Genomic DNA, 24,589 nt, shown 5'->3' on the forward strand with positions numbered 1-24,589 from the left:
GTCTAAGCCTTAAAAACAAAATGCTTTATTATGCTCAATCATGATCTTCATAATTTTATAAGTTAACATAACTGAATATTGTTATTTACTGACATGTATGAAAGAATCTCCTTGCCCCCAAGCAGAATATAACATTTTTTTTAGTCTTCTGAGAAAAAAGCAATGGTAGATGGCATTCTAAAAAGAAAAATTACAACTTATGCTTTTATTAATTAAAAAAAATGCAAGTGAAGTTATTAGTGCCATTTAATATTTTTATCTCTGAAGTCAGAAAGTCAGTTTTCAATCCAGTTGTGCTCTCAACTGGATTTGAGACATATACTAATTTATATGTTGATCTCTGAGGCTCATTTGATCATAGCTAATGTTTGGCTAAAACCATGCAACATCATAGATAGAGAAGAAAGTAACCAATTTGAGTTATATCAAGGCTCTTGTTTGGAAACAATAGACTAATTCAGTGATAATTAGAAAAGAAACATTGTTTCAATTTATTTGGAAGAAGCTTTGTTCTGGGTAATCATAGTTCTCAAAGCTAAATTAATGCCATAAAGTATAAAATGTTTAAATGTTACTAAATGTTCCAATATAAGGTATTATACTTTTTCACTAGGACACAGACTACTAATTATAATTCCAAACACACATCAGTATAAAAATAATCATTCACAAGATATTGAAGAACTTCTAAAAAGCCACATCATCACTGCTTTGTTTGCCTTGCTAAGGTTATTATGAGGCTCAAATTAAACATATATGAACACACTTTATATAGCATAATGTACTATACAAGTATTAAAATTATCTTTAATGATTTAAGGGCAACTTTGTTAATCTAAAACTTATACTCCATATCCCAGATTTTATAGGGCTTAATAAAAGTTCATTGTAAATGAAAAATGTTATATCTTGTTCCATGTCTTTTTTACAGTAAGGAAAATGAAAACAATACCATAGTGATTATCAGGACAAGATGCATTAATAATCCCCAAGAGTTTCCTAAAATGGATTATTTTCTTTGTTCAATTACATGTTATAAATCAATTTAATAGTTTCCTACAGATAGCTTAGTCAGATCAACTGTACATGCTCTTTTAAGAAACCAAACACATTCAATCATGAATTCCATTGCCAAAAAATTTGAGATAGAAATATTTAAAATACAGCATGTCTTTTGACATTTAAAACAACCCCTTATGTGATAAGAAACATCTAAAATATCCTTATTAGATACATTCTAAACCTTGATTCAGAAAGACAATGAAAAATTAATGTAATATTCTTCTCAATAAGAGATAATTATTATTTAAACAATAGATTAGTAGGTAGCTTACATTAAGAAACACAAGAACCAAGTTTTTCTTTTTTTATTAGAAATAAGTAAGCCTTTTAGAAGAGCAGGCTATATCCTAAATTTAAGTCTAAATTTTTTCCTCAACAAGAAAAGTTTCCTATTTAAACAGGAAAAGAGCCACCTTGGTGGTATCCTAACACCAAGGAAATAGGAAAAAAATATTTTAAAGGCAGCTTTATTTAACATCCTTAATGACTAGGTAATAGGAATAATGGACATATTGAAATAAAATTAAAAACTTAAAAAGATTATACATAAACAAATCATGGCATCTACTATACCTTCTTTCAAAAAAAAAAAGAAACCACTGATAAATCAATCTCGAGTCTCTACAATCCACATTTTTTTCTTTTCCTTCATATTTAAAATGGATATACAATCCAGCATTCATCTGATTTGGGGCTGGGGATAATCAGTAGAGAACATAACCCCTACCAACAGATTTATAGAGCTTTTTTCCTGATAATTCAATTTCAACAGACCTTTTTGAAGTCTGAGAGAAAATGTGAGTATGCTTAGAAATGACTAAGAAAATAAAATAGAGAAACAAATCAAATGATAGCTGGAATTAAAGCCTAACAGTTTTGGCCATCAGTTATCGATTTGAAAAACTGCAGGAACATTTTAAAGTTTTGTACCATGTTTTCACCAATTCTTTTCTTTAAGAGATTGATCAGCAAATACAACTTGTCTAATTTAGGTAGAGAATCCTGTGAGTATACCCATGTTCACTGTTAATTGCATTGTTTTAGCAATCTCAAAACTCACATTCTTCAACAGAGGGTTCTGTTTAAAGAATTGGGCTCGTTATTGGTATTTCTAATTTTCAACCCTTCAATCTCCTCAAGCAAACATTTTGTAAATGTACAAATACAGCTGCACAACTTTTGATTAAAGTATTAAGAGTATGTTATTGTAATATAAGAGCACATTCTAAAACAGCTAAATAAACAAGTACCATAAATACATTACATTACCAGACATGATAAACCTTGAATTCATAGAATTTTTACATAGGATACCTGTTATATAAGCAATACTATTTTAAGATTTTAAATGTAATTTTCAACCAGTGGCCAGTGGGATACTGAATATCAATTATTTCAGAAAACAATTTTGAAATGGTCTGTACAGATAAATCACTTAGGCTACCTAAGTGGTCAAAGAACCATTTTTTCACATGAAAAAGTACACAAACACTTGGGAGCACACAACAAATGAGTATTTAAATCTATCAATATACCTTAGTTCTCTGAAGCTTAAGAAATAGAAAAGCATCAATCTTACCTTGAATAGCCATTAGAAAAAACGGACCGGCTAGGGAAGTTCAAAGTCCCCAAGGAAGTCAAATTGTCATCTCCAGATCCTTGGCACCTATTCCAGTTTTCTGAACTAACAGGAATTGGTGGAATGACATTAAAAATAGGCTTCTGATCCTGTTGTTGGGAAAGCGATGATGTATTCATGTCATAGTGGTATATCTGTCCCCCAGAGGTGCTCACACCGTGAACAGAAATGGCAGACATTTTATTACCAATTACATTTGCTCCAGAAAAGGTTGCCTGACAGTAAACTGGGCCCAATTTCTCCTGCTTAATTACCCCAGGTGTGCAGAGTTCAATGAAATCTTCTTTTTCTGTTTTCACTTGGGGCAGTGGCACACTGTTGGAGCTTGATAAAATCTGATCTCCATTATCCTTAATTTTAGGTTTAGTGTCCAGTAAAACGAGAGGCTTACAGTCCTCATGCAAGTTTCCTTCCAAAAATGGATCATCCTCTGCTACCAAAGGAGAAAGCACACAGTTTTCATCTATCAAGAGGTCTGCTCTCCAAGGGCTTTCATTTGTCTCTTTACCTGGGGACCCAGAAAACTCCAAATCCTGTAAAATGTCAAAAGTGCTTTGGTCTGTGGTAAACAACTTCACATTGCCACCCTTGGTGCCAGTTTGGGTCTTCAAATTCTGCTGTTCTAAAGACACACCAGAGTGAATTTTTGGAAACTCCTCTGTAGGAACAGCAGAAACAGCAGCAGATGCTGAACTCTGGGGGTTTTCTGGAATACTGGTCGACTTATTCAGGTTTGCGATGCTTTCTTCCAGAAGCCGAAAGTCTGTTTTCCCAGAGGAAAGGCTGATTTGGCCCTGCTGTGGTAATCCCAGGTCATTTCCCATCACTTTTGTCTCCGTCTCTCCCATATACAGTCCCATTGAGAGTGAAACTGCCTTGGACAGATCGGGCTGCTGCACATTGCTTACTGATCCTTTTGGAAAATCAACCAAAAGTCTTGGCAGCTTGGAGTCTGAGAGAGAAATTGCAGCTGGTGAGGGTGAAGATACAGAAACCTTCACAGTAGCTCCTCCCCTTAGGGTTTTATAGAGGTCCATCACATTTCTTCTTTCCGAACCAAGCACACTGCTGGGGATTTCTTCTTTACTGGGGGATTGTAAAGTTTCTTTGGAGTCCATCAGTGAATATCAGCTACCAAAAAAAAAAAAAACAAAAAACGAGAGAGGGGTAGGAGATAATAAGCTATAACTTTACATCAGTGTAGTTCAGATACAATTAGTAAACAAACAAAATACAACCTTTAAAATGAACCTTTTAGTTAACTCCAAATCTAATTTCTTGTTATCAGAAGAGTAGTTTCTATCTTCCAAAATAAAAAAAAAGCCATTTCCCCTGCTCCCATTCAATGTACCATATTTAAAAGCATAATGAAGTCCTGCACAGCTGAGGACAAAATCATATCTGGTTAAGCTTGACTATTCATCCTGCCACTTTCTAAACTTGTAACTTTTGTTAATGATAGATATTACAGTTCATTACAGATAACTATTCTAACAGTTCAAGTTAACGTCATCAATATATTTTATTTTTAAATTTTTTTCTGGTGTTAACATTAAAGTTCTTACTTCTTTTCAATCAAAGCTGTTTATTTTTCTAAGAACAAATACACATAAAATATGATAAATACTACTCTAGAATTCTCTATCTCTAATTACTTCCAAATTCTCCTTCTACCATCTAGCACACATCCAACCTTTTAGTACAACCTACTGGTGAACCGTGTGTATTTTATTAGAAAAATAAACAACAATGATGATCAGCTAATCTTTCAGTAGGCTAGGAAAAAGCTCTCACTTCTAACCCATTATCAGCCTGGATGAGCCTGTCTAAAAGTGCCTCTCTCCAAATTTTGGATGGATAAAATTAAATACATTATATACCAGCCAACCAAAATATAAATTTCAAAAAGGCAGAACAGAATGATAGCATCTCATTACAATTTTAGCTTACTGAAGTATCACTTAAATTCAGCTGTCCAGTTTTTTTGTCACGACTTACAACACAATCTACATAAGGTTTTGAAGTTTTTTTTAACTGCTTAAGACCCTCATTATGAAATACTATTCTATTCCTTATCTAAAATTTTTCCTTTCCATCGAAGTACTGAAAAATAGAAAATGATTTTAATATTTCAGAACTATAAATATTACATTCATACAAACCAAGGTAGAAACAATATTCAATAAAGTGCTTACAATAATTTTCTCAGCATTTTAAATCTTCACCTATTCCAGAGTTTGAGCCTATTCTTAAGAGGGTTAGGCTAATAACCAGGATGTTTTAAGAGGTAGACAAAGACTGATAAGCACTTATGGGCCATTGTAATCAAATCCCGACCAACAAGAGGAAACTTTTCCTGTACCGAGACGTTAAAAAAGCGTAAACTTCACTGGCCCTCACAGAAACCGGAGTGCGAGTGCAAGAAAGGTGGAGAGCGAGGGGTGGGGACCTGCCACTACAAATCTTGAAGATAAACTGCTTACCTCTCGGCACCACCGCGGTGTTTATCTGATAACGATCTCTAAACACAAGGTGTCAAATGGAGCCTAATGAATTTACACTCCGTTTTTTTGACAGCTGCCTTCAAACCCAAACCCAAAACAATACTTCACAGGAAAACTCAAGCCACATTATCCCCAGTTTAAATTGCAAATATCCTTGACACATTAATCGGCCATAACGAACCGTGCCAAGGGGTCTTAAGTGGTATTACAAGGCTGCAATTATCAAGTCTGCAACCCCAGACGTCAGATGAACGCTCGTTAAAAATCGCATCACAAAACTATTAGGATTAGGGAGGGTCTTTTTCTAACAAGGACCACTTAGCAATATGAAGTGCGAACTTAGTGACGCCAAACACTAAAGAACGAGGAGGAGGGGCGAGGGAGGAAGAGAGGAAAAAGTGCGAGGTTAAAAGAGAAATGTGTCCAGACCTGTTGAGTTCTTTCTTCGACACGCCCACTTCTACCAGATAACGCCAGCCCTGGCCGAAGTCTCCAAGTTACAGGCTGTCAGTCCCCTGCGTGTGTACACTCTCTCTCACAAGCACACACACACCACACGCCCGCCAGAAAGAAGACGCGCTGGAGCCAGTACAGAAACCCAGATCGCGCTCGGGCGCATAAGGGTGGAGTGGAAATATTCGGGCGAGTAGAATTTGGCTGCGGCTTAAAGTTCGCCATAATAAAAAACAACAACAAAGCAAAAACAAACAAACAAAATATGGGTGTCTGGGCGGCCCCTTGGAGGGAAAAGAAGGGGAGCCTTGGGGAACCCGGGGAGAAAGGGGGAACAAGTTTCCGCGCCGAGGAATGAGAGATTTGGAAACCTGGGCAGCTTGACGACGCTCCAACGCAGAGTCACAGCTGAGGTTCCTCCCCCTCGGCCCGGCCAGGGGACGGCGGCGGAAGGAGAGAAAGAGGCCAGCGCTGTCACCCTCGCGCTGCCCTTTAGTCACCGTCACCCCGCCCTCGCCCGCCCCCACCCTCACTTCCCGACGCTAATAAAAGTTTGCGGGCTCCCGGGGCGGCCCGCACCTGGGGGTAGCGAGCGTCCGCACGAGCCCCAGCCCCCACCCCATCCCTGCCTCTTACCTTGCTCGCACCCCGCTTCTCCCCTCAGCGCCGCAGCTCCCACCGCAGCCGAGATAAACAACTTGGCGTGTGAAAGCAGGAGGAGGTGGAGGAGGAGGGAAATATTTTTTCTAAAAAAAGGAAGTAAACAGCCGCCCCCCTCTCCATGGGGGGAGGGGAGAACCCCTATTTAAGAAAGTCTCCCATTTCCCCGCTGACAAGGCAGCGCCCCTGCTCCTCGCCAGACTCCGCGGGTCGGAGCTCCCAGGCGCACGTTCCCCTATCCCTGCGCCCCTGTGCTTCGTCCGCTCCGGCGGCGGCGTCCCCTTCAATCTAATAGAATCCGTCCCCGACAGACGGGCGGGCGGTGACTCGGGCTCCAGTCACAGACTCGCGCTCGCAAAATGGAGGAGGAGGAGGAGGGGAGGGAGGACACGCGAAAGAGCCGCCCGACCGCGGTGAGCGAGCGGGACCGAGCCGGGGGCGGGCGGAGGCGGCGCCAAGGCGCGCACACACTCGCACTCACTCGCGCTCCCACTCCACCCCCGGCAGCTCCCCGCCCGAGGGGCCGCGAGGCGGCAGCGGCGGGGAACGGTGCAACCTGTTGGCGACGCTCTGGAACTGCAGGGGCCGCCCGGAGCCCCCGCCCCCAAGCCTTCACCCGGCCCCGCCACCCCGGCCCCCGACGGCGCCTGCAAGCCCTTGGCCCCCGGCATTTACCCGGGGACTGCGTTCCACCCCCGTCCCCAGTGTGGAAGGGGGTGGGGCTTCTCTCGCCCACCCCTAGAAGAAAAACAAAGTGAGGTGATGGAAACCAACCTGGTCAGGGGTGGGTTTAGGAGGGAAGCCGACTTTCTCCAGTTTCTTTTCTCTCTGCCTCCTTCCCGCCCCGCTCCGCGGCTTACGACCCACTCCAGGGCTCAGTCTCTCTCTCCGCTGCGACCGCCGCCAGTGCCCCGGCGGGTGACAGCGGGAGGGCGAAGAAGCCAGGGTAGCGCCCGCAGCCAAGCCGCGGGGGTGGTCCGCGGCGCCGCCCCCGGGCCGAGTTGCGTGAAGTGTGTCACTTTGCACTGGGCTACAGAGTTGCACCGAAACGGTGCCGCACAGTCTCGGCCGCGCTCGGGACTGGACGGCGAGACACGCCCTCTGGGGGAGCAGTAACAGGGAAGGGTAGAGGGGGTCAGCACAGACGTACTCTGGGGCCAGGGAAGTCGCGTGCCTGCAGCCCCCACCCCCGCACGGTCTGAGCAGCCCTGTCTGCAGCAGCCACTGCCGCGCTCTAGTACCTGGAGAGAACTTGCAAAGCAGAACCCACCCTCCCGCGCGCCCCGGCCGTCCCCCACCCTCTTCCCGAGCCTGCGAGGCGGCGGCCGCGGCAGCAGCAGAAGGAGGCGCCGCCTGCCAAGTTCAACCCCCACCCCTCCCTCCTAGCCCGCTCACACTTGAAGGAAGTTGCAAGCCAAATGCAAAACCTCCTGCAAGCTGAATTTCTTTGCACTTTATTTTTTAATTATTATTATTTTCTAAAGAAAGCAGGAGGTGGCAAGCATAAAAGCAAGTTGCAGCAGAAATGGTAACTTGCTTGCGAAGTACGCCCTCTCCCCCACCTCGCTGCACAAACTCCTGACCTCTCCTCCCACCCCTTCCATGGCCCACATCCAAGTTCCCCGTGGAGGCCCCTCCCCCGAATCTTGACATTTGCTTCACTCTACTTAACGCGGCGCCCACCCTTTCTCGTTCCTAGGACCCCCGCCCCTCCAAATAAAACAAAACACGCGCAGCTTTAAAATGTCAACATTAAACTCCCTCCAACTGTTCCCGTTACTCGCCTCCCCCATAGTCCGAGAGAAACACGTGGCCAGTCCCTGAGGGGTGTCCCTGCCAGAGGCCCCGGCTCCAACCCCTCCCCCAGCTAGTCGCGCCGGGAAAGCTAGGGCGGCGCCGGGACCCGAGCGTCCTACCTTGTGCGGCACATATTATAATTTGGGTGACTCGGGGGAGGGTTGTGCTGTGTGGACTTAGGGTCTGGGGAGGTAACTTTTGCGTCCGCACAGGTGACAGCGCCTCCCAGCTCCTGGCAAAAGCGGAGTTTGTCACAGCTCCACTTACTCTCCGCTTGGGCGCCCGGCGGCAGCCGCTATCTCTCCTCGGGCGGCGCCGGGGTTGTACCGGTGGCGGCCGCAGCTCTAACAGCTTGAAGAGGATTGGGGAAACGCGTGCCGGAAGCCGCCTCGCCGCCATTTTGGTAAAGGAACGTGACGCCGGCCTGGGCCCGCGTCCACCATCTTGGCAGAAGGTCTCGATCGCAGGTAGTCTAAATCACTTGTTCTTGGTTCTGAAGGTTAAACGTTAGCCTATACATCCTAAGTTCTGAAACGAAAGACCTAGGCTTTTGCCAAGCCACCTGTCCGGAGACGATCTATGCGGACCGCCTTCCGACGATTCTAGAGCCGCCATCTTGGTAAAGGAAGAGATGCTCGCCTCGGAAAAGTAGAGGGAACCAAACCTTTTGCTGGCAACGTTGAACTCTCAGCCGAAAGAAGTTTAATGAAGGGGGCTAACTCGGTGTTTCCACCTACCCCCCAGATCCAGAAGCGATGACTCCCCTTCTCCCATCCCTTGGTTCAAGTCAAGTGGAAGGAAGCCTTCACCTTGGACGCTCATAATGGACACTAAGTAAGAACTTCCGTTGCCTACCTGTCAGTTTTTTCCAACTTGAAAGTCTTAGGTACTAGAATAAGGTAGTTTTCGTGAATTAGGTTCCCAAACTACCACCACATTCATGGTAAAACTCAGTACCCAACTGAACGATAATATTTTATGCATGTTTTAAAAGTGAGTTAAATCTTAACTTCTGCTAATAAGAGTGTTCTTGTTTAATTTATACGGAAAACTATGTATTTGTATACACACACACATATATATAGTTAGCTAATAGAGCACCTCTCCCTATACTATAACCTGTTTCGCAGCTGACTCTGTGCTGTAAGAAAATCCACCTTTTCTCTCCTATGTTAGAATTCTAGGTGGTAGGTATCCTTTGCTTTCAAATAATTTTCAGTTTTCAAGAAGTTCCCAACTAACTTTGTCCCTCCCTTTTTTTCTGCTGGTCAAGCAGATCTTAAAAATGGGAGAAGACTCAGTTTTAGATTTAAAATTGCCGTTGAAAATACTTTGACCAAAAGCACTGAAATTGTCCTAATTTCTCTCCTAAATGGTCTAAATACACCTATTAATTTTTGAATTTAATTTAAAAAATCATTTTTGGTCTTTCACATTCATTTGAAAACATGAATCTTTCCCCTGCTAGTTTCTCCCCGCAGGAGAAACCTTCTTGCTGATGGGATTGGATTGATATTTAATTAAATTAATGTCAGTTAAAGCAAGAGAATCATAGAAAATGACACCTGCACACTTTAAACAGTTTTAAACCTAAAGCCTGCAAATAAACAACTCTTTGCTGGTCTTTTGGTGGCGAGCCAAAGCTTTTGTGAGCCCACTGGCTGGAGTTCACGTCCTCTTTCATGTATGAATTGCACCAATACAGCATAGCAGTTAAGAGCCAGAATATCATATCTGTGTCAGATCCGGCCTCCACCACTTATGAGGAATGTTACCTTGTTTACCTTTCTTACTTGTTAGGTAATTAACTCTCTGTGCCTCAGTTTCCATCATCTGTAAAATGTGGGTGATAATACTAATTCTGTTTAATTGTTACACAGTCAATGAGTTTGACATTTGTGGAGTGCTTAGACCAATTCCTGACAGAATCATCATTAGCAATTATTATTAATCTCTAATAGTACTATTTTCCTCAGGTTTTTTTTGTTTGTTTGTTTTAATTAGACCAAGAAATTAAAGGTATTTGCAAAGTAATTTAAGTGCAGACTTCTAAATTTTTATGATCCTCCTAGTCTTTTTGTTTTGGTTTTTGTTCTGTTTTGTTTTCTTCCCAGTCTTTTTAAATTGTCTTTTTTTTAAATTGTCTTATATCCACCTCATTTGACAGCAGTTATTTATATGGCATCTTTTCATTTATGTTTATAGAACAACTGTTTGTTTTCACATCATATTCCATCATTTTGTTTAATATTTAAGTAAGTATGGTAGCAAGCACAAGTGGATAAACATGTTTGGGAGAAAATACAAAGGAGTATAAGTAAGCTAAGAGAGATACTATTAGAGAAAAGACAAAACATAATATGACATTCATTCTTGCCTCCACTGTTGTTTATCACATATATTTTCTCTCAGTTAAGAACATCTCCAGTGACTTAATTTCCCATAGTCTTTGACTCCTTGTCATAGCTGTAGTTTCTTTCATTTACTTTCATCTTTCTAGCCCCATCCCCACTTTAAATGTTTGATGTTAAATGTAGATTGGAATAAAATTTTTATTGCATGGTATATATAATTTAGGATATGTTAATGTTCTATTAAGCCAACACAAACAGCTTTTGCTGGTTGTCAGACCTACTTTGTAAACATTTTTTCATCAGCTATTATAGCTATTAGATAGCTCTTTAAAATAATATCCTGACTTTGTGAAACACTTTTATTCTTGTTTATTCAATGCTGAGCCTTCAATGCCCCATCTCTCTGTGCTGGAATGTTTGCAGTTTATACCAGACATATCTATTATGAACAATTCACACTAGTATAAGTTCTTAATCATAGTGAATTCCAGTTTGGTGTTGCTTTTTGTAATTGGAATTAACATTCCCACATGAGCTGGGAAAAGCTAAATTGTTACTAGCCTCCTTCATATTTTGCTTCTTATGATGTTTTCAATGATTTAATCATAAGCAGCCTAAAACATGCAGTTTGTTTTCATATGCATGAAATGCACTATGGTTGTCCTAGCTAAGTCTAAATTATTTTTGATGGCAGAACATAGTTTAAGAAATACTTTATTCAAGGATGAGGTAAAAGTCAGCTGATAAATGAGATAAATGTTGCCATAAGCAGGAACTTAATGTTGATAATGTTTGGCGACATTAGCACGAAGCACACGAATAACTTACAAGTATTACGTACTTTATTTTTCACTTGTGGCATTTGTGGCTCACCATTTAGTCATTAGTGTTTTTCCTCTTCTGATTTAATCTTCTTTTTTGTCCCGTGTTCCTTTAGTAGATTGTTTCAATCTGCTGCAATTCTAGGTGAAATCTCTCAGCTAATTTTTGAGAACCTAGATGTCTATTTGGGTTCTTGTACCTTACTTATTTATCAAGTCACACAGTTTTCTTTCTTCCTTTTTTCTTTTCTTTTCCTTTTTTGCTTGTTTGTTTGTTTTACATCTAAGTTAGAGGGAGTGACGTTTAAAGGCTAATATATCTCTGGTATAGGTACCTCTTAGCAAGATATAAATGTACTTTATTTCAGACTCGGAAGTATTACTAAGGACATTTCTGTGAATTTTTTTATAGGATGTCAGTATCAGTCAAATAAATTTTCTTTAGCCTCTTGCTTAATTTTCGACTTAAGACCTGAGTTTGAGTTCCTGTTCTGCATTTAATTACTTGAATGAACGTGAGCCAGTATTTTAATTTTTCTCAGCATTGGTTTTCTTTCTGTAAAGGAAGGATAATATCTAGTCCATGATGTATCTCATAAGAAGACTGTAGGTTTGTAAAGCAATAATGCATACAAAAGGACCTCTAAATAGAAAGGGACTTACCAGATTTTCATATCATCAATTTGCCATGACAAAAGTGATTACTAAATTTATTAAAAATTATCATTGCCACTCATTCACTCATTCTCCAGATAACCAGTGCAATGGCAGTCTAAAAGAATTTTAAGCAGAGGAGTGACAATTGAATAGTGTGCTGGAGCCAGTTTCTACCACCCTGCAAGAGCTGGTTGTTAAATCTTTTGGATTTTTAAAGTTAATTGTTAGGCATAGCCATTAAGAAAAACTAAATTATATATAAAGTTGAGGAGGATTATGGGACATGGTAGAGTAGGTAGCTCCAGGAATCAGTCCCTCCATCAAACAGCTACTGAACTGTCTGAAGCAACCATTTTGAAACTAGAGTGTAAAGGAACACTTATAGAATCTAGAGGAAACTGGATGAAGAAGCTGGTAAATTGTGCTAAATATCAATGATTTTCACCCATGCAGTAGTTATCGTCCCTCATCCCCCAAACACTTAGCAGGTAGCAGTAGAATCTGCAGCCCAGGTACCTTGTGCAGCTTGGTGCCAGAATGGGCTATAAAGACCTAGACCTCCAAAATCTGAGGTTGGGGGGTGGGGGTGATCTGATTACTAATCACAGACTTTGGTTGGGTACTTCAGGTTATTGTGGGACAAGCTCTGAGGGTGGCCATTGTTCCAACCTCCCTCAGACAAAGGCAGCATTCCCCATTTGGGCAAAATTGTTTGTAATAGTCACAAACTGACAGTTTTAGCCCTCAGTAATGACAACAAAACTAGCATCGCAGAGGAGTAGGAGAACTAGATTTCCAGAGTTTATAGCATTGTAATTCCCAGAATATTAAGTTCTCAACAGAAATTACAAAACACACAAAAACAGGAGAATATGGTCCATTCAAGGAAGGAAAGAATTTACCAGAAACCATCTCTGAAGAAGTGCATACATTGGAACTATTACTTAAAGACTTTAAATCAACTGTCTTAAATATGTTTGATTAGCTAAAGGAATCCATAAAAGAGTAAAGAAAATTAGGAAAAATTGTACTAATGTTGAAACAAAATAAAGATACAAATTATAAAAGGAGCTAAAGTATAGAGCTGCAAAGTACAGTAATTGAAATGAAAAAGTTCATTAGATTCAACAGCATATTTGAACAGCAGAAGAATGGCCTGGCAAACTTGAAAACAATACTATTTAAATTATCCAGTGTGAGAAGCAGAAAGAAAAAATAAGAAAAATGAACGTAGCCTGAGGGACCTATGGGACATCATCAAATGTACCAACAGATGCATCATTGGACAAGAGAGAAAGGAAGGGGCAGAAAAAGTATGTGACGAAATAATGGCCCAAAACTTATTGAATCTGTTGAAAGACAAATCCACACATCCAGGATGAACTTAAGAGTTCTTTACCAAGTCACATTATAGTGAAATTGTCAAACTCCAAAGATAAAGGATATTTTAAAAGGAGCAAGAGAGAATTAATTTGTTACACGCAAGGGATCCTCAATGAGATTAATGGTAGATTTCTCCAGAGGAACCATGGAGGCCAGAAGTAAAAAAAAACTCAACTAAAAAGTCTATGTCTGGCAAAATATAATTATAAACATACATGCACCTTGCATCAGAGCCTGTTCTAGTTTGCTAACTGCCAGAATGCAGAACAGCCTTTAAAAGGGGTAATTTATTAAGTTGCAAGTTTACAGTTCTAAGGCTGTGAAAATGTCCAATTAAAGCAAGTCTGTAAAAAATGTCCAAATTAAGGCACCAATAAGAGGTTACACTTCACTCAAGAAAGGCTGATGAAGTTCACGGTTTGTCTCTCACCTGAAAAGGCACATGGCAAACATGGCAACATCTGCTAACTTCTTGTTTCATGAAGATCCCGGGGAGGGGCGGGGGGCATATTCCTTCTTCATTTCCAAAGATCTCTGGCTGCATGGGCTCTCTCGGCTCTGAAGCTTTTTCCAAAATGTTTCCTCTTTTAAAGGATTCCAGTAAACTATCAAGACCCAGCTGGAATAGGTGAACTCACGTCTCCCTCTAATCAAAGGTTATTACCCACAATTGGGCATGTCACATCTCTGTGGAGATAATCTTCAAGTTTCCAACCTGCAGTACTGAAACAGGGATTAAAAGAAATGACTGCCTCCACAAGATGGATCAGGATTAAAACATGGCTTTTCTAGGGTACATAATCCTTTCAAACTGGCACAGAACCCCAAAATATATGAAGCAAAAATGGACAGAATTGAAGGTGGAAATATATGATTCCGTAATAATAATTGGAGACTTCAGTACATCACTTTTAGTAATTGCTAGAACATCTAAACAGAATATAAAGAAAAAAGAGGAAGCGAATACCAGTAGTAACCAATTAGACTGATGGACGTATAACACTACCCAACAACAGCAGAATACACATTCTTCTGAAGTACAGATGGAACATTTTCCAGAATAGACCATATGTTGGGCAACGAATCAAAAATCTTAATAAAATTTTTAAAATCATACAAAGTACCTTCTCAGACAACAGTAGCATTAAGATAGAAATTGATAACAGAAGGAAAACTGGAAAATTTACATATATATGGTAATTAAACAATACTATTAAACCATGTGTCAAAGAAGAAATCACAAGAGAAATTAGGAAATATCTTGAGCTGAAAAGGCAACATCAAAAAAATTATGGGATTCAGCAAAGACAGTGCTCAGAGGTAAATTTATAGCTCAAAAATTGAACATTTTAAAAAGAAGAAAGATCTCACTCAAATCAATAACTTCATACCTAAAGAAACTAGAGTAAGAAGAGCAACCTAAACCCAAAGTTAGGAAAAGGAAGGAAATAATAAAGATTAGAGCAGGGGTGAATGAAATAGACAAAAGGGAGAATCAACAAAATTAAAAGTTTTTTTTTTTTGAAGATCAATAAAATTGATAAGCCTTTAGCCAGACTGGCAAAGAAAAAGTGAAGACACAGATAACTAAAATCAGGAGTGAACATAGGGACATTGCTACAAGTCTCAGAAAAGTAAAAAGGTTAGAAGATGGTATTTGTCAGTTATTAGCCAGCATATTAGAGAACCTGGATGAAATGGACAAATACCTTGAAATAATCAAATTACCTGCCCTGACACAAGAAGAAATAGAAAATCTCAAAAGCCATAGTATAAATAAAGAGATCAAATCAGTAACTAAAAACCTCCGTCCAAGACTGGATGGTTTCACTGCTGCATTTCACTGAACATTTTAGAGACATTTTAACATCAGTCCTTCTCAAACTCATCCAAAAATTAGAAGAGGATGAATTACTTCCTAACTCATTCTATGAGGTTAGCATTGTCATGATACCAAAGCCAGATAAAGACAGCACAAGAAAGGAGAAGTACACACCAAAAAATTTCTGAATCTAGATAAAAAATATCCTCAACAAATACTGACAAACTGAACCCCCAATGGTATATTAAAGGCACACAGTGTAACAAAGTAGGATTTATTCCAGGAATGCAAGGATGATTCAACATAATAAAACAAGTTAATGTAATACACCTTCTTATTAGAATGAAGGGGGAGAAAAACACATAATCATCTCAATTGATGCTAAGGGAAGACTGTCTGGCAAACACAAAGAAGTTTCAGTGGTTGAACAGGGTGAGTGTATAGAACTACATCTGAGCAAAGGAACTAGGAGTGGTACATGTAAAAGTGGTATGGAGAAAGTTAGGCTTGATTCTTTGTTAAATGTCTAATTGATTTAAAGTGGGGGTTGAGGGAGGAAATCCAAAATACAAATAACATGTCATAATTGGCACTCACTTAGAAGTTTTCTTACTCATCTAGAATTTTTTTCTGCTGAACATTGAGATTTTTGCCCACATAGAGGGATTTTTTACTTATTTCAATGCCTGATCCTATCCCAGTCTAGGGTAGATTTTTTTTTCCTAGCATTTGCCCAGGTTAATTATAAAACTTTCTCTTGGTCACCCTGTGCTACGTGGATACTGCTACTTTTTACACTTCTCACTACCTCATTCCTCAGTTTTCCTTTGGTAAATTATAAAAATGGACCTTATAGCAAATATTGTATGATCTTTTATTTAAAAAATACTTACAAGGAAACTGGGGCCTAGACTGTAAGCTTTTATAGCAGCCACATTTAGTCTGGAGTGGTAATTGTTATTTCTTGATAACAAGTAAGAGGGACTGTTTTATAGATCTACAACCTGGTATTTAGAGATAAGAACAAAGCTGATCAGGTCAGGATTAAGGTAATTCAGAACACAGGGGTAAGGAAGACATTGCTTGTATTTTAGAATTTCACCTACTCTTTGAGACCAAAGAAGGAAGGTTTATTTTGTCCAGTACCTAAATTTTCTGTAGCACATAATCTAACTCAACCTGTCTGGATAGATCATTTAAACAATTCAAGCGCAGGGTGCCCAGAATAAGAATGGGGGCCTTTAATCCTCTATGTCTTAATGTAATATGTAGATACATCCCAGAGTATATTAAGCGGAAAATCAAAAGGTGTTGGCAAAGTCCCTTGAGGGATGGGAGAAATAATGTGGAACAATTAAACTTTACCACCAGAGAAGCCCTGGATACTGTGTCAGATATTAGGAAGACCCAAATCAATAGGCTAAGCCCTTAATCTTGAGGCTTGCTCTTGTGAAGCTTATTTATATAGCAGAGAAGCTTAGCCTACCTACAGGTATGCCTAAGAATCACTTCTAGAGGACCTCTCTTGTTTCTCAGATGTAGCCTTTCTTTCTCTAAGCCCAACTCTGCAGGTGAACCATTGTATTCCCTCCCACATGGAAAATGACATCCAGGAATGAAAGTCTCCCTGGTGACATGGGAGATGACTCCCAGGGATGAACCTGGCCCTGGCACCATGGGATCAACAATGCCATCCTTAACGAAAGGGGAAAAAGAAGTGTAACAAACAAGGTATCAGTGACTGAGTGAGTTTAAATAGAGTCGAGGAGCTACTCTGGAGGTCACTTTTAAGCAAGCTTCGGTTATACATTGTTAGTATCATAACTTGCCAAACCCCAATCAAAACCATTCCTACCAATCCTAAAGAATACCTAGGGCATTTAAGATTCTACAAAGGTTCCATGCACTAGGGTAACTTCCAGAAACCTACAACCTCCAGATGGGTCCCTGAACCAGATAAGTCCTGAAATGCAGAGGGGTCACCCTTTCCAGAACATCAAGTAGTCCCATCCCCCTATCCCATATTATTGATAGCCTCTTCCAACATGAGAAAGTTAGATTTGCCATGGCCCAAATACCCCTAAAAAGTGGGAGAAAGATCAAAGTTGATGTTGGAGTTATGCAGAGAAGGTAGGGTTTAACAACTGAGTATGATTGCTGAATCCATATATTGATATTTCTTTTGTTCTCCAGTGTCTTGGAGCAGCTAGAAGAAAAAATGAAAAATTGTGGAACTGTAACCCATACCAAACTGTAAAATCTGTTGTATAACTGCTTGTTAAAATGTATTGGAAATTTATTGCTCTTTTTTATATGTTACTTTTCACCATAAAAAAAAAATTTTAAAAATGGACCTTACTATATATCACCCTGTTATGTGGCCTAGCAGTTATCAACAAACTTGTAACACTGTTCTTGCTGCTGCTTCTCTTACAACCTGCAACCTGTACTCCATATTACAAGTTTCTTGTTTTGTTTTTAACCTTTTGTAAGACAGGTTATTAAATTGTATGGAATTTTAAAAATAGTGCTTTGCAAAAGAAAGAAATCCCACCCCACCCCCTACATTGCCCACCCACACAATCCAAATGACCAGAGAAAAGAAAATTCTCAACTTTATGGCTACTAATGACTGACAGTTTGAGGATTCAGTTTGGAAAAGTCATTTTGGCTTATTTTGGTCTTCTGATAATTAGTTATTTTAAATGGTTTCAATTAATCATGGGATCTTTATTAATAGAAAGGACTTTCCCAATGAATTTTCTCTCCCATTCTTTCATCTATTCATTCCTTTAAAAAAAATGCAATTTAGAGACTCTGATATGTTAGACCCCAGTATAAAGCTGTGGGATTATGAAAATGATTATGATACAGTCCCTCCTCTGGTGTAAATGAATGAGGCAGAAAGAGTAATAAGTCATAATTAAACAATATTGTCACATAGAAATGCAGTGACAGATGCCTAGGGTGCCACATAAGAATCAAGGAGTCACCTGGGGTTTTAAGGACAGGATGGTAAGGGTGGGTATGGAGTGGAGCTCAGGGAGGTCTTCCTGTGGGTAAACATGACTGATTTGAATCTTTCAGGTTGTTTGGTTATTTCTCATGGATGTGACACTATTAAAGGAAGATTGTCATTAGTATTCTATCTATCAGGATTTTTTTTGTGTGTGTGGTTACTAAGAGAAAACAAACTATTGAAGCAAAAAGGGAGTTTATCGGTTCACTTAACTTACAAGTCAAGGGGAAGTTTAGTCTCAGGCATGACTGGGTCCAGGGCCTGAAATGATGTCAGAAGGCTTGGGCCCTATCATCTTTGCTTTCCTCTGTTTTGATTTATTCCAGGAAGGCTATCTCTACCTGTTGGCCCACAGTATCTGAATAAAAAATATCCTGCCAGTTCTTTTCCAGTAGTTTTAGTGGATGTGCATACAAGGGGCTTTATTCTAGTTGAGTCACATGCTCATCCTTGAACCAATAATTATGATCAAGGAATGTAAGGGGTGTATATACTGATGGGCAAAACTTGGGTCAAGTGCCTACCTCTGACTCCTAGAGGTAGGGTCCAAATGAGAGAGAGAGAGGGAAGAGGGATTCCCAAAATAATTGGGGCTTTTAAATTAAACGAGGAGGCAAGGGATGCTGGGTATTCAGAAAACAACAGCTGTCTACTAAAATAGCTATTTATCAAAATTTGAGCAGTGACATTAATATCATGTTTTACATTTTAAGGGAATTAATCATGCTTATCAGTAATGGAAAAAAAAAAAACTGAAAATTAAGTCTAGTTGGTCTAAGTCCTCTTGGTTTCCCTTCCTGACTTCAGTTGAAAAGAATATGGATTTGGACTTTGAAATTTCAAACATTACATTTCTGAATTGACATTGCTTTTCAGAAATAGTACCTATACTTAATTGGACAGTTTTTTTTAGTGATGTTTACTACTGTTAGCTAGTTTTATAGTCTCTCACAGAAGAGATTTGTCTCACTTGGCTGATTCCAATGAACATGATGGGATATAGGTGGCTGCTGTGACCACTGCCTGCCTATGCTGTGTCTTGTGTCTAGACAAGCTGAATGTCACACCAGTCTTCACATTCGGCCCTGGGCAGGCAGGGAGCCAGAACCAGTAATAGAAGCAGGAGGCACTCCATGAATACTTGCTGATTAATTTTAGCTCCATAGGCCTGATGGGTTTTCCATCCCTATAATTACCATCAGCAAATAGTTATTGAATGATGTCCAGCATATTTTTATTCTTCCCTTGGTCCTGATTTTCATTTTCTATTTTACCTCTTTGTAATTTCATCACATATGTTTCTGTTCATCAGACCAACAGAGCGTCCTCTGATCAGAGTTTCTAATCACTCAAGTTTATTCTATGTATGCTGTATGTATGTGTGTGCATATGTGTATGCATACATCTGTAAATTGTTCTTTACTATGAATCATTCATGTCCCCTCTGGAAGCAGTGAGGGGATTAATTGTGAAAAAATAATAAATAGATTATGGAATGGCTACCCTGTGCTTGGTGCTATATTAGTACATTCCACTTTGCTTTACAAGTTAGTCTTTTGAGTAAAAGTAATGCTTAGTAAGTCTGTCAGTCCTCACTGAGACCACTCCGCAGAGAAAATAGAAAACAGTGAAAGGTGAGGTTTGAGTTATGACAAATGGGGAATAATTTTACAAAAGGGAAATGGGGCGTTTCCAAGACAAATGGTTATCTTTGATTATATAGATGGGATTAGAAGGAAGAAATATAATATTAAATATCATTTCTGCCTTTAAAAAAACTTAAAATAATACATGCTGGAAACTAATACATACTTCTTGTAAAAATTCAAGCATAGATGAAAATGAAAGAGGTATAAAAATTCCCTGCCCCTTCATCCTATCAGGGTAACTCATGCCCTCCATCATGGCTACACAGTAGATCTCTGTTGTTTCTGCCTGCCAAGCAGCCCCTCTCCTCTATGGTAATAGGAGTCTGATTATCCTTTGGAAAACTATCCTTTCCCCACTTCAGTCCCATATGTTTCTAGCAGCTAATATTACCCCCATCCCCAAATCCATGGATGGGGCAGACCTGACTGATAAGATGTAGGTTTGGATCTGTTGTAGTCTGCCATGTAGAACCTCCATTGGAATGAAGCTGGCAAAAACAAGGCAAAAGGACCTGCAAAGGCAAAAAGACAGAGTCTCAATTATATAATTTAAATGCCTTTATCCTAAGGCTAGGACTACACTTGACCATTAAGAGCTCTGATAAATTTGTGACGTTAGTTTTGTTTTTGTTTTTGTTTTGGCTTCAGCCAGTTGGAGTTAGCTCTCTAACACTGGCATCTGAAAGGATCCTGACACTAGAAGCAAATGTCTAAAATATAGGATGTTGTTCTTTCTGAAAGAGAGAGGCAGGCTAAGGTTACTGGGCATCTAGGGTGACCCCAAAAAGTGAAGGGGGAGTCAGAAAGAAAAGCCAGTTGACTGCCTAAAATAAACTTTACCTGCTTCACAAGTATGGCTAGAATTCCCTCTCAATAAATGATTAGCTAGGTGAGATGTTCGAACTCCTTATTTATTTAAAATACATATACAGAAATGAGAAAAATAAGAATTTTAGCCTCCAGTTAATTCAGTGATTTTGGTTACTTCTGCCTCAGTTTTCCATTTTTCTTCATACAGAAATTGGTTCTCTATTTTAAGGTGTACTTTAAAAGAGAAAAAAAACAACAACCCTGGTAATCTTCCAGGAGCAATGTCTTACCTACTTTCTCTTTAGGGCAGCCTAAATTAATACGTTGATTTCCATAAAAATCCAACCTTATCCTTTATTGCTTTGTTTATATTAGACTTGATAGCATATTAACTTAAATGCAGTTCTTGTTTATATGGTCAAGTGGAATTATGTATTTTTACTTCATATATTGTTATAATTTGTGTTTTTGAAACCAAAATCTGATGGCTGAAGAAAAAACTCCAGTAATATGAAAATCAATCCTTTAAATTAAATCTGGCAATCATACACAATATTTATATACATTGCACTGTTTTGCTTAATAATCTCATTTTCTCTCATCTGTAGCACAAAGATAAGGAGTGGTGGAGAGGGATATCATTAGTTGGAGTCAGTAAATATTTATTTAGGTAATAATAAGCCCAACTCAGTCTAAAATAAACTTGAGACTTTATGACATAGTAGACATTTGTTTAGGCAAGTTGCTTAAATTCTCTGTGCTTTAGTTTCCTTGTCTGAAAAATGAAGGTGGTAGTATTTACCTCATAAGAGCCTTATAGTGATTAAATAAGGTATTCTATATGTGCTTGTTTGATACTATATATGCCCCCAAAACTGTATGTCCCCAGAAACTATATGTGCCCCCCCCAAAGTCATGTTCTTTTAGTCCTAATCCAATCCTGTGGGGCAGACCTATTGTTTGGGTGGGACCTTTTGATTAGATTATTTCCATGAAATGTGACTCTGCTCATTCAAAGGGAGTCTTAATTAGTTTTCCAGATTCCTTAAAAGGTCTCACGGAGAGACATTTACCTATATTTAGGGAAGTCCCTAAATCCAATAACTAGTCCCTGAATCTTTATAAGAAGAGGAGAAGAGACAGAGAGATACGCAGAGGTCCATTCGAAGATGGTTACAGAGATTGGAGTTAAGCTGCCACGAGTCAAGGAACCAGAAGCTGGAAAAAAACCTGGAAGGATCCTTCCCTAGAGCCTTTGGAAAGAGGATAACTCTGCCAACACTTTGATTTCAAACTTTTGGACTCCTGAACCATGAGGGAATATATTTCTATTGTTTTAAACCATCAAGTTTGTTTTGATTTGTTATGGCAGCCCTAGGAAACTTCTAATTGCAAAGCTTTAGTAAAAAAGTTGTTGGGCTCCTATTGTATCTATATTCTATATTCAGGGTTCTGGAGGTGGTGATAAGTAAGATAGGCCCCTCCCCTCAAGGCTCTGTTAGTTGAGAGGGGACAGAAGCACAAACAGATTATGTGATCTAGTAGATTCAGTAATAAAGATGTGCACAGGATATGATGAACTCATAGGAGATCTGTGGGTAAAGAGGGATCAAGGAAGGCTTCTGGAGGAGGCAGGTTAAGCCTTAAAGGATGAGCAGGAGTTGGGTAGGGTGGGAGGCAGAGACATGTGTGAGGCTCGGGTGACAGAGATCCTGCCGAAAGGAAGAGCCGTGTCAACGTCACTGGCTTGGACTGGGGCAGAAAAGAAAGGGATCCAGATTCTTATCTGTTTCCTCATGCATTAAATAGGCACAATGATAAAATTCCCTCTTAGGGCTGTTTTGAGGATGCAATGAGATTGTGTGTATTAACGTTAGCATAGTACTCGGCATTGATAATGGTAGTAGCAATAGTTAATAGTAGTAGTAATAATTACACTAGTATTACCAATTTACCCTCATCAGCAATATGCTGTTATTTCTGTCTCCTCGTCCCCTCTCCCTCTTCCAAAGTACATTCATATCCTGCTATTATGTGTATTTTGTTTAAAGATTTTTTAAGGTTAACACAAATATTTGAAGCACTGTGATTTTAAAAAGTAAAAATTCCATACAATATGATTTTTTTAAAAATCCATCTTAAAGAGATCATAGAAGTGCCGTTAATTATAATGATTTCCCCTGGATGAGTAGTTCTCAACCCAGGGTGATTTTGGCACCCAGGGACTATTTGGCAATGCCTGGAGACATTTTTGGCTTTGGGGCTGGAATTCGGCATCCTACTGACTTCTAATGGGTAGAGGCCAGGGATGCTACAAAGCACAGGGCAGCCCCCCCACAACAAAAAGTTATCCAGGCCAAAATGTTAATAATGCCAAAGTTAAGAAATCCTGCCATAGATGTAACCCACTCACTGCGTATTTTCAGTAATTACCAGGAAACACAGTAAAGGAATGTTCCTAAGGGTCCTAAGTTCTGTTTCCTTTGGACGATTTCCACATTTTAACATCAATATGAAAGCAAAAGCCCTTGAGAGCCCCTCATAGCATCAAACTTTTCTTGGTACCAAAATAATAGAAATTATTTTCTTTATCATTTTCCTCTACATGGATAATTAATGATAAACCACTTATTTGGATGGTGACTTTAATACATTTCCCTAAAATAGACTTGATTACCCTATATTGGGATTCTTTTTGTCAGGAGTAGAGAAACGTAAAACAATCTCATTTTGTTTGCACCGCCATTGGATACAGATGGCTAGCTACGCCATGATTGGCTCCTGCAGCCTCTGGGAGGAGGGAGCCCAGCACCTTTTAAGCTCCCCTATTCTTCCTGAAACTCCTGCAGAGCTGTGCCAGCAGCAGGAGATCCAGAAGGGTTTGTGGGTTTGTTTTTCTCAAATGAGAATTTGCTACAAATAGTTTTTTTAAATTGCAACATTTAATGGAGTCCTCCTTTATTCCTTCTCTTTTTGTTCATCTCCAGGCAGCAGAGTGGTTAAGAGTGTGAACGCTGAGGCAAGGCCTCCTGGGTTTCAATCTAGCTCTGCCACTTACTAGCTATGAGACCTAGATAAGCTTCATAACCTCTGTGTGCCTCAAATACCTTACCTGTAAAATGGTTGAAGATAATAGTACCTACCTCTTGGACTGTTGTGAAAGTTAAACAAGTTCTTTGATGTTGCTCTTATTCTTCATTCTTATTTACTCCTGTGGTTCATTCATTTGCTCCTAGGACACTCTGAAGTAAACTTTAGATACTTACTATTATCCTGTTACAGACTTGGTGGAAGATACATACCATTGCAGGCTGTGTAACGTTCTGGGGACGTTAAAGAATGGCTGAAATAGTGTTTATTGCTTGTCAGTCCTACTTCTTGGTTGTTCTACCAATATCCCTTTACTGATACCCAGTTTTTCCTTACTTTCCCCTGACTTTTCATCTTAAGCATGAAGTCTCACTGGGGTCTTCCCTACTTTTACCTTCTATAGTGTTTATTTGGGCAGCCCTTACAGTGTTTTTCTAAAATGGGCTACCCATCAACTCATTTGGGAAACTCTTTGAGATACAGATTACTGGACCCCACCTGAAACCTACTGAACCAATCTGTAAGAGAAGAACCCAAGGATCGTTAGTTTAACCTTTATTTGAAAGGCAGCATGGTTTAGAATTTAAGAACATGACAGAGGATCCAGACTGCTTAGGCTATTTGCTAGTTGTGTGGCTTTGGGAAAGTTATTTAACTCTGTCTCATTGTCCTCATTTTTAAAGTGGGGATTACAATAATACTCATCCCATAAGCTTGTTGTAAGAGTACATGAGGTAATGCATCTTGAAATGTTGCCTGGAACATTATATGCATTTAGTAAGTGTTTCTTTTCTCTTTTTCACTTTCTGTTCCTCTTATTCTCTGATCTGTCCTTCCTTCTTTCATTACTGTTTTCTCTCCTTCCAACA

At 39.5% G+C, this 24,589-nt stretch overlaps 1 protein-coding gene across 7 annotated transcripts in view; it reads right to left on the bottom strand.

The window, feature by feature from the left end:
* The window catches only part of NR3C1 (nuclear receptor subfamily 3 group C member 1), a 112,019-nt gene extending 103,577 nt beyond the window's left edge, over positions 1 to 8,442 (bottom strand). The window contains exons 1-2 of one of the 7 annotated variants that reach the window (XM_077137300.1): positions 8,235 to 8,442; positions 2,642 to 3,832 (exon numbers count right to left, since the gene is read on the bottom strand). In XM_077137300.1, coding sequence (XP_076993415.1) covers positions 2,642 to 3,819 — 1,178 coding nt within the window. In that variant the 5' untranslated portion in view covers positions 3,820 to 3,832; positions 8,235 to 8,442. The other 6 variants (XM_077137298.1, XM_077137297.1, XM_077137303.1 and 3 more) reach the window with 6 other exon arrangements.
* Positions 8,443 to 24,589: the final 16,147 nt, after the last annotated feature.

This window comes from Tamandua tetradactyla, chromosome 20, assembly GCF_023851605.1.
Source record: "Tamandua tetradactyla isolate mTamTet1 chromosome 20, mTamTet1.pri, whole genome shotgun sequence".
In the NCBI taxonomy this organism is placed as follows: Eukaryota; Metazoa; Chordata; class Mammalia; order Pilosa; family Myrmecophagidae; genus Tamandua; species Tamandua tetradactyla.